The sequence below is a fragment of the Centropristis striata genome, chromosome 22 (genome assembly GCF_030273125.1).
Source record: "Centropristis striata isolate RG_2023a ecotype Rhode Island chromosome 22, C.striata_1.0, whole genome shotgun sequence".
Classification (NCBI taxonomy): domain Eukaryota; kingdom Metazoa; phylum Chordata; class Actinopteri; order Perciformes; family Serranidae; genus Centropristis; species Centropristis striata.
The window spans coordinates 32,097,922-32,108,830 of record NC_081538.1 but is presented as its reverse complement, the minus strand read 5'-3'; the positions used below and the strand labels follow the sequence as shown (position 1 = coordinate 32,108,830).

General features: G+C 36.0%; 1 protein-coding gene across 2 annotated transcripts in view; it reads right to left on the bottom strand.

The window, feature by feature from the left end:
- Positions 1-10,909, bottom strand: part of ptpro (protein tyrosine phosphatase receptor type O) — a 39,453-nt gene that overhangs the window by 9,257 nt on the left and 19,287 nt on the right. For both annotated transcript variants that reach the window (XM_059325943.1, XM_059325942.1), the window contains exons 14-19: positions 10,627-10,695; positions 7,602-7,685; positions 3,631-3,666; positions 2,219-2,300; positions 2,053-2,143; positions 893-969 (exon numbers count right to left, since the gene is read on the bottom strand). In XM_059325943.1, coding sequence (XP_059181926.1) covers positions 893-969; positions 2,053-2,143; positions 2,219-2,300; positions 3,631-3,666; positions 7,602-7,685; positions 10,627-10,695 — 439 coding nt within the window. The remainder of the gene's footprint in view (positions 1-892; positions 970-2,052; positions 2,144-2,218; positions 2,301-3,630; positions 3,667-7,601; positions 7,686-10,626; positions 10,696-10,909) is intronic.

Sequence of the window (10,909 nt, the reverse complement as noted above, 5' to 3'; positions counted from 1 at the left end):
ATAAAATAATTAATTAAATGACAGATTGATTGATTGACTTTTTTCTTTTCATCTGACCTTTTTTCCTTGATCGCCTAATCCTTCTAGTTGTTTTGACTTTTTCTTCGTGGCTTCAACTTTTTTTTCTCATTTTGAATTATCTCTCATGATTTCTTTCTTCTAATTTTGACTCTTTTGACCCTCTTTTTTTCATTTTGACTTTTTTGTCGTGACTTCAACTTTTTCTCATTAATTTTCACTATTTTCTCGTTATCTTGATTTATTTTCGTGATTTCGTCTTTTCTTCTCATTTTGACTCTTTTAACTGAATTAATTAATTAATACTAATTGCTCTGGTTTATGGAGATACACAGTAAACAGTGAAAGCTGTCCAAAGCCCCATAAAGCTGCTGAGATGATTGATGCGATGGGCAGAGCTGTCAGAACTCAGACTGTGGTGACTGTGATTTTTTTGTCTTTTTCTTTAATTTTTGGTTGTTTTGTGTCATTTTTGGTTAATGTTACATTCTTTCCATAATTTTCCATATTTTTTGGTCATTTTGTGTCTTTTTTTGTTCATTTTACATGCCTTTTTGATCATTTTGTGTCTTCTTTGGTAATTTTGTTACTTTTTTAGTAAGCGAGACTCTACCTCCCCCCGAACCTCCCACTGACACCTGCTGACTGTCTGCTGCTGTCTGGGGCCTAAACAAGGCTGTCTCCATAGCAACCGCTATGTTATCGCCTTCTGTCGTTCCAGCGAGCTGAGACGGGACTGATTAGGTTACGGGTCTCAGGCTCACACACTCAAACTCCCACATATATACAGATATGTAAACAGATAATAATATAATGTAAATAAATAAATAATATCTGATAGAAGAGAATATGGTGAATATGTTTAATAACTCACGGGGATGTAGTTGGCGTTGATGTAATCTGAACCTTCGTCGTTGTGCATCGAGATCAACTTCACACGACTGAAGTCGTCTGCAGAGAAAAGATATTCATTTTATTATAGTCACAAGAGTTATAATAACTGTAATAAAATATTATAAACAGTTATAATAACTGTAATAAAATGTTATAAACACTTATAATAACTGTAATAAAATATTATAAACAGTTATAATAACTGTTTATAATATTATAAACACTTATAATAACTGTAATAAAATGTTATAAACACTTATAATAACTGAAATAAAATATTATAAACACTTATAATAACTGTAATAAAATGTTATAAACACTTATAATAACTGAAATAAAATATTATAAACACTTATAATAACTGTAATAAAATGTTATAAACACTTATAATAACTGAAATAAAATATTATAAACACTTATAATAACTGTAATAAAATATTATAAACACTTATAATAACTGTAATAAAATGTTATAAACACTTATAATAACTGTAATAAAATGTTATAAACACTTATAATAACTGTAATAAAATGTAAAAACACCTGAGAGATAAAATGGAGATGTGTTAGTGACTGTGATGTATGGCGGTGTGTTAGTGCCTGTATTGTATGGAGGTGTGTTAGTGCCTGTGACATACAGAGATATGTTTGTGCCTGTGAAGTATGGAGTTGTATTAGTGCCTGTGAGGTATGGAGGTGTGTTAATGACTGTGGTGTATGGAGGTGTGTTAGTGACTGTGACGTATGGCGGTGTGTTAGTGTCTGTAGTGTATGGAGGTGTGTTAGTGCCTGAGATATACAGAGATGTGTTAGTGCCTGTGAGGTATGGAATGTGTTAGTACCTATGGTGTATGGAGGTGTGTTATTGCCCATGAAGTATGGAGGTGTGTTAATGACTGTGGTGTATGGAGGTGTGTCAGTGGCTGTTAAGTATGGAGATGTGTTAGTGCCCGTGATGTACGAAGGCCTGTTCGTGCCTGTGGGGTATGGAGGTGTGTTAGTGCCAATGAAGTATGGAGGCGTGTAAGTGCCTGTGGTGTATGGAGGTGTGTTAGTGCCAGTGGTGTATGGAGTTGTTTTGAAACAGTGAAACTGTGTGAACGTCTGAGTGATACTTGTTGTGAGCGTGCAGAGACTCACAGGGCAGGATGTTGGTGTACCGGTTCTTGGGCCGGTTGACGGGCAGGTCGGCGGCGTCGTGGGACAGATCCAGGCCGACGCTCTTCAGCTCCTGAAACACATCGAGGCGTTTAAAAGCCGCAGAGTTCAGCACGGTAAAGATACACAGACTTGTGAGTACTTGTACCTCAAACTGCAGAGAGAACTTGTAGGCCGAGTCTTTGCTCATTTCTTTAAAATACGCGTCAAAGTCGTCCAGCTGCACAGGACTGAAAGACAGACGGCGTCAACGAGACATCTGCAACATGTCAACAAAACATCTGCAACACGTCAACAAAACATCTGCAACACGTCAACAAAACATCTGCAACACGTCAGCGATGAGAACAGATTCAACACAAACATCGTGTAGAAACATCGTTCATCAGGCGTAACGAGTCGTCCTTTAGTTCGACAGCTGAGACGTGTCTCTGTGTCACGGGCACTAACACACCTCCATACGTCACAGGTATCTGCTGCTTCACTGTCACTTTATTCTGCAGAATCAGCAGTTTGTTCTCCGGTTCTGGCTGAAAGCTGTTATTAGTTTTTAGCACAAACAGACGAGAACACGACATGAAAACAGCCGCGACTCTGAAACGAGTCGGGACGCAAAACAGATGAAACAGTTTCCAACTAAAGACTTTAATGTTTCTCAACAGCTTCTAAATATAAACTCGTTCTGAATCTGATGCAGCAACAACAGCCTGAAACACCTGAGAGTTAAAACACCTGAGAGTTAAAACACCTGAGAGTCAAAACATCTGAGAGTTAAAATGGAGATGTGTTAGTGCCTTTGATGTATAGCGGTGTGTTAGTGTCTGTATTGTATGGAGGTGTGTTAGTGCCTGTGATGTATGGCGGTGTGTTAGTGTCTGTATTGTATGGAGGTGTGTTAGTGCCTATGATGTATAGTAGTGTGTTAGTGCCTGTGATGTATGGAGGCGTGTTAGTGCCTATGATGTACGGAGGTGTGTTAGTGCTTGTGGTGTATAGAGGTGTTAGTGCCTGAGAAGTATGGAGGTGTGTTAGTGCCTGTGAAGTATGGAAGTGTGTTAGTTCCTGTGATGTATGGAGGTGTGTTAGTGCCTGTGATGTATAATAGTGTGTTAGTGCCTGTGAGGTATGGAGGCGTGTTAGTGCCTGTGATATATGGAGGTGTGATAATGCCTGTGTAGTATGGAGGTGTGTTAATGCCTGTGTAGTATGGAGGTGTGTTAATGCCTGTGATGTATGGAGGTGTGTTAGTGCCCATGATGTATGGAAGTGTGTTAGTGCCCTAAGTTAATGTCCCAACTCTCCTTGGACGTGTTGCTGCATGAAATTCAGAACGTTTATATTCACAAAAAAGTTTATCAGTTCAAACATTAAATATATTCAATGTATCTGGAAAGTTTTCAACTGAATATTTGTCAAAAATAATTAATCACACACTGTTTTATTCACGTCTCAGACGGCGTCCCGGCTTTTTCAGAACGTGGAGCGTACATAAATGAATAAATGAAGCACAGGATGAAGAAGCCCACACACTGACAGAAAGCCACAGTTTAGTCTTGTTACCTTGTTAGCTTCCGTTTCTTTAAAGCGGTCTTGCTCCTATAAAATACAAACAGTAAATTTCCTCATGATGATAAACTGAAGACTAAAAAACTAAACGTTACATCTTTAATCTGCTGTTCACACATCAGGGTCTGACCGACGGGGACCGACTCTTTGGGCCTTTTATTACCAAACACTCAGATTCTTATATTAAAGTTCAGTTTTTTACATTTAATTTGCTGATTAGCACCATGTTTTAATGTTAAAAATGTTTTAATTTGACGCTTCAACTCAGAAATCCCCCAAAATTTTCAGACAAAATTAGATTTTGGGGAGAGTAAAAGAAAAAAAAAAGTTTTACAATCATGAGGCACTAAATGGAAAAATATAATAATTTTCAAGCTCAATTTGGTGAATTCACCGGTCAGAAGAAATATTTCAGGTTTGTATGGAAGTGTAAAGCTGCCAGTTTAAATTCAATTCATTAATGTTTTTGGAATTTATAACAAATTAAAAAATATATTAAATTGTCATGTGCAAACTTTAACCATCATCAAAACTTTCTTAGAGAGAAAAATGAAATCTAACAACAGAAAGTCAACAAATATTTGATAATCAATGAAAAAAAGATCATTTTTAATTTTTTGTTTGTTTTTTCTCTCATATCAAATTGAATTTAAAGATATTTAAAGAGTCTCTTCAGATTCTGAGAAACTGCGATAGACATTTTTCACTATTTTCTGACCAAATGATTAATTAATTTATCGAGAAAAAAATCATCAGCTGCAGTCACAATAAGTATTATTATTAATAATCAGAATATTTACATACTATCAAAAGTCAAATGTGCAGTTTTTAATTTAAGTGGCAGCACTCTCTGCAGATGTAAATAAAAAATATAAGAAACTATAAATTATTAACGGTGCATTTTCAAATATAAATATGTAAGCTGTTTAATCATTTTAAATGTTTAAATATTAATTTTTGGCATCTGTAAACTTCCATAAAAGGCCTGTATGAGAGGATCCGTCGATGAAACCCTAAAAATATATAAATATAGAATAACTAACGGTTCTACCAGAACAACATCATGCTCACTTATTGTTGAAATCATTCGTATCTCAAACAAACAGACGCCTCCGTATCAAACATGCACATATTTACGGTCATGCTTCTGTTCGCTGCTCTTTAAAGATTCACTCTGCAGATCTCCCGATCGTTTTACAGATCTGACGCTTCTGCAGTCAGAAGTGAATCTTTAAGCAGCAACATGCACTAAAACATCTGCAGGAGACAGAAGCTACGCTAAGGGCAGCTACGCACTGAAAGTCGACTTCTGGAGAGAAAACAAACATGCAGACGCCGGACACGGAGCAAAGCGCAGTTAGCACCAACCGTTAGCATCATGCTACATCCAACATGTTAGTGTGAGAGTTCAACCACAGACACAGCATTGCAAGACAAAGTTCAACCTGTCAGAACAATTATCGGCTGACTTCCTGTTTCCCTGTCAATCAAACTCTTTTTTTCTTTAAAAAAAAGCAGCTTTCAAGAGTTCAAGTCTGGTGATTTTCTGTCTTTTGTTCTTGTCAACAAACCCCACGTTTAGAATCAAACCAGCGATTATTTAATCCACAAACAAGAATTGTTTGTGTACGAAATCCTGATATTTATCCACTGACCAAAAACACAAGAAAGATAATTCATGTGAATTGAGAACATCAGGGGCTCTAAAACGGAGCCTTGTGGGACACCAGATTTCCTGTTCAGAGAAGAGGGTTTATTTGGTGTTTTTCTATGTAAATAAATTGATGGGTTTGAATTTTTGAGTTCCGTTTGGAGCCTTTGCTGTTATTTATTGACATAAATAAACAATGAGATGCTTGTAAATGATCCTTTAACATCCTGTTTGTACACAACACGAGTCTTTCTTCCTCTTGTTCTAAAAGTTTCTGTTAGAAGGAAACTTTTATAATTATTATAATTATAGATGGCAGTTTATAAAATTTCAACAATTAAAAAATATTCCTATGACATTAAGGTGACATAATTAGTGAATTTTGTTAAGTGTGTAGTCAAAGATATTTGTGAAAGATAAATATATTTCTAAAAAGCTGAATTATTAAGTAAAACAAAAAATGTTTTGCAAGCTTGCAAACTGTTTGTTTTGAAGTTTTTACAGGAGATCATAATCATTTTAAGCACAATATCTACAATCACAATTCCAAAAAAAGTTTGTCTACATTGTCTAAAATGTAAATAAAAGATTCTGAGATAATTCGCTAGTCCTTAGTGACATGTTTTCAAACTGGACAATATCTTAAATGATGTATATATATTTTTTATACATACGAATTCTGAATTTTACATGATGTCCCAACTCTTTTTCAATCAGGGTTTTATATATACACTAAGAAATTTAAGAACGTTTTAATAGTTTTTTTTTACTTTTGATTTACTTTTGTAAATAAAAAAAAGAACAAAAAGGGGCTTAACTTTGAGCCCTGTGGAACTCCACATTCACTGTTCTGAGAAGTTAATTTCATGATAGCTGGTAAACAGCAGCAGTATTCATCATGTCAGGACTGTCCTCACAAGACAAGAACGGCATCAACTATTTCCACAAATCATCCCAAACAACATGTTTATGTTCCTGTGAGCAAAGTTAACCAGACACACATTTACCAAGCCGACCTGTTTGTCGTCTCTCTTAGTTAACCAAAAGAGTTTTACCAAAACTCTGATAAACAGCTGTTCACTTCCCTAAACTTTATACAGTAACCATCTTTTGTCTTTGCTGTAAAGAGCACTTAAACGGAAACAACACATTTCCCCAAATCTATATTTGAAGACATCAGACAACAACTATCACTGAACACAGTCAACACTTGATGTTTCTGACTGCTTATCGTCTACATAAATATGATAATATTTCTGTATTTTGTCAACTAATTTAAGTAAAGCATGAATAGAGAAAAGAACGGGACCCAGAGCAGATCCCTGAGGCACACCCCATTTGCAAATGCACTGTAAGGTTTTACTCTGTTCACAGGATTTGTTGACAATCATAAAAATATCAAATATCAACACGATGTTTCTTCAAATTCATATTTGAAGGCAACAAATTTCACTGATTTCGACGGGGAGATATGACTGCTTATAATCTATAAAATATGATAATATTTCTATATTTTGTCAACTAATTTAAGTAAAGCATGAATAGAGAAAAGAGCAGGACCCAGAGCAGATCCCTGAGGTATGCCACATCTGCAAATGCACTGTAAGGTTTTAATCTGTTCACAGGATTTGTTGACAATCATAAAAAAATCAAATATCAACACGATGTTTCTTCAAATTCATATTTGAAGGCAACGAGTTTCACTGATTTTGACGGGGAGATATGACTGCTTATAATCTATAAAATATGATAATATTTCTATATTTTGTCAACTAATTTAAGTAAAGCATGAATAGAGAAAACAACGGGACCCAGAGCAGAGCCCTGAGGTATGCCGCATCTGCAAATATATTGGAGGTTTTGTCCTTTTAATGGATTTTGTTGACAAACGAAAAATATTTCATATTTATTTATTTCCTCAAATCTATATTTGAAGACATCAGACAACAACTATCACCGAACACAGTCAACACTCAACGTTTCTGACTGCTTATCGTCTACATAAATATGATAATATTTATATATTTTGTCAACTAATTTAAGTAAAGCATGAATAGAGAAAAGAACGGGACCCAGAGCAGAGCCCTGAGGAACACCACAGCTGCATATATATCGGAGCTTTTGTTTGTTTTGTTGGAATTTGATGACAAAAGGAGAAACACAGAATATCACCAGACTTGTGTTTTAGTTCTGGATCCAGAGATGATCTGGCGGCTCATTTTAAACAATGTCTCTGGTCAATACTGCGGCCTGTGGCTCTGCTAAGACATGCCCCTGAAGTGAAGTGTTTTTTGGCCAGCAAGTGCTTACTTACCAAGGATTAATATAAAAAGCCAAAAGATAGTCAGTCCAAAGGCAGGATGGCAGTAGGGTAAGGAAGGCAAAGAGGCTTCTTCGCCTGAAGGGGGTTCAAATAAGAAAAGTAAAAATAAAAACACACACACAAGTAAAAATAAATAAAAACAGACACCAGGGGGCGATAGGTTGGGGACAGAACATGGTGCTCCATTAGTACAGAGGCTTCACATTAGTGCTGAACACAGAGTTAATGCATCATGCAGCCGCCGGCTCAGAAAGCGTCCCGTTGTCTCTGCGGAGGACAACAGGAGTCTGTCTGCTGCCGGACGGACGTCAATGGCCGCTCTGTCTCCCTGAACAACCTCCAGCCCCCCCGAGTGCGTGACATCACTGCGTCCTCCCGGCCCGGCCCACAATGCAACACTCAGCCAGGACCCTCGTCACGAATAAACAGTCGACATGTTGTCACTCGGTGGTGACGTCCCAGACCGAGAGCCGGTCACTTTAATGAACCTGATGATCCGTTTCACAGGCGTGAAGCTCGGGACGCGACCCCGCTGACAACAAACACTGACCCACTCACATCGCTTGTTTCTGTTTGTTTCTGTTTGTTTCAGTTTGTTTCTGTTGTTTTTGTTTGTTTCTGTTTGTTTTTGTTTGTTTCTGTTGTTTCTGGTATGAATTTTCTAGATTTAAATATTCATTTTCACACATTTTCACACTGATATTGATTTTAGAACTTGAACGTGAAGCTCATTTCAACTTATTTCTGATTAAAAACTGAAACTTTATATTAGTGGAAAGTCTCCAGGCTTTTAATGTGAAACACCAAGGCTTTTATTGTGAAACACCAAGGCTTTTAATGTGAAACTGTAAGGCTTTTAAAGTAAAACTCTAAGGCTTTTCATGTGAAACACTAAGGCTTTTAATGTGAAACTCTAAGGCTTTAAATGTGAAATACCAAATGTGAAACTCCAAGGCTTTTAATGTGAAACTCCAAGGCTTTTAAATTGAAACTCTAAGGCTTTTAATGTGAAACACTAAGGCTTTTATTGTGAAACACTGAGGCTTTTAATGTGAAACACCAAGGCTTTTAAATTGAAACTCTAAGGCTTTTAATGTGAAACACTAAGGCTTTTAATGTGAAACTCGAAGGCTTTTAATGCCCTAATGCCACTAAACAAGTTCATTATGTTTTTGTTTGTTTTGTTTTGTAACAAATATTAACCATCAAATAAAGTAGAAATCTGTAAATTAATATAATGGGACAATATAGATTTTTTAAAAATAGTATTAATTAATAGTTTAATGGTCTTTAATGTTAAATTACAGTAAATTCTGTGTAAAAATACAATAAATAATCATGTAACTGAATGTTAAATAAAGGGAACTTTCTGTTTTCTGACAGTGAAACTTTACATATCATGATAAGTTATTCAAGTCATTCTACAGATATGTTTTTAAATATAGATATTTACTGTAATGATCTGTATTTTTATAGAAATAATCTTCCAGTTGTTTCCTCTTTTCTCTTCCTCTTTCACATTTATTTTACAGCGTGGCTGGTTTCTTGTGCTGCTGCATGAAAATAAAGTGATATTTGGTTGGTTTTTTTAGGTGTTTGTGGGTCAGCGGAGGCGTCCTGCTCCTCCCTGCTCCTCCTCTGCTCCTCCCTGCTCCTCCCTGCTCCTCCTCTACTCCTCCCTGCTCCTCCAGCTGCTGTAACATCTGCTGACATGCACAAAGCTCCAGCAGCACGATGACGTCACGGCGAGAACACACTCTGATGGACATGATGGTCAAATACAACAGCAGGTGGAAGCCACAGATCTGCCTTCACTGACCGTCTTTCAGCTGTTATATTAATCACTCATTGATCATCGACCTGATCCATCAGGGATCTTTAACCCTCGGAACCCTCTCAATACACCACATACTCTATTATTATTATCATTATTATCATTATTATCATTATTATTAGTTCTACATTTCACATTTCTGATCATCTTTGAATGAATCGTCTGTGATGAACGAATCGTCTGTGATGAACGAATCGTCTGTGATGATCGAATCGTCGTATTTCATCAAAATGTGTGATTAATAATTGACAGTTTCTCCTGCAGGCTGTTTACACAGAGCAGAGAGGAGAGGACAAGACCGCTGGAAACATGCAGATACTTCACTGTGTTTATCTGTTGGCCACTTACATATATATATATATATATATATATATTATATTTAATTTGCATTTTTGTAAAATAAATTATCAAAGAAATTTAAGTTGTACTCTTTATTCCTTTTCCTTTCTTTTTTTATGATTTATGTCATTATAACTGTGTTATTCTGCACAAAGACTCATATACATTATATAGATTCCTATAGATTCCTATAGATTCTTATAGATTTCAAATAGATTTGTATATAATCGTATAGATTCCTATAGATTTGTATATTGATACATATTCGCATAGATTCCTATATATTCATATAGATTCTTTTAGATACCTATAGATTTGCATAAACAGATATCGATTCGTAGATGTATATAGATTTGTAGATTCCTATATATTTGTATAAATTCCTATAGATTAGTATAGATTCCTATAGATTAGTATAGATTCCTATAGATTAGTATAGATTCCTATATTTATATATAGATTCAAATAGATTATATAGATTCATAGATTCTTATAGATTCATATAAATGTATATATTTTATATTTGGGAGTGAAAAACGAGGCCACAGTGAGTAAAATGGTTTTTTGGGTTCGGAGGGTTAAAAGATTCTCGTTTTACAGAATAAACGTCTTTTCTTGTTTTGTGGAATTGGACACAACTTTACTGCGAAAACAACATTTGTCCCTTTAATCTGAGATTAAGGGAAATCCTGAGCTTTCATCCACAAACACCCCATTTCAGCTGGACGAAGCTCATCATCATCATCATCGTGGCCTCTCGCTGTCTAAAGCCCCTCAGCGGTCTGAAGTCTACGTGTTGGACCTGAAAGCTTTCAGTGCCTGCTGGACGGAGGAGGGTCCTACCAGTTGTACGGCAGCTTCCCGTCCCGCTCAAACGAGGCGAAGTTGACGAAAGTCTCGGCGCCGCACTCCCTGAAACAGAAAGGAGGAAGTGACAAAACTCTGATGACTGATCAGTGAAAACAGGAAGTGAGCCGTGATGTTCCAGTGTGAAAATAACTGAAAACATGATCTCAGCTTATCAGCACCAGCTGAACTTTATTAACTCATTTATTTTTTTAATTTGACCCAAAGACAATAATCTTAAATGTTTATTATTATTATTTTTACATAGCAAAATATCCAA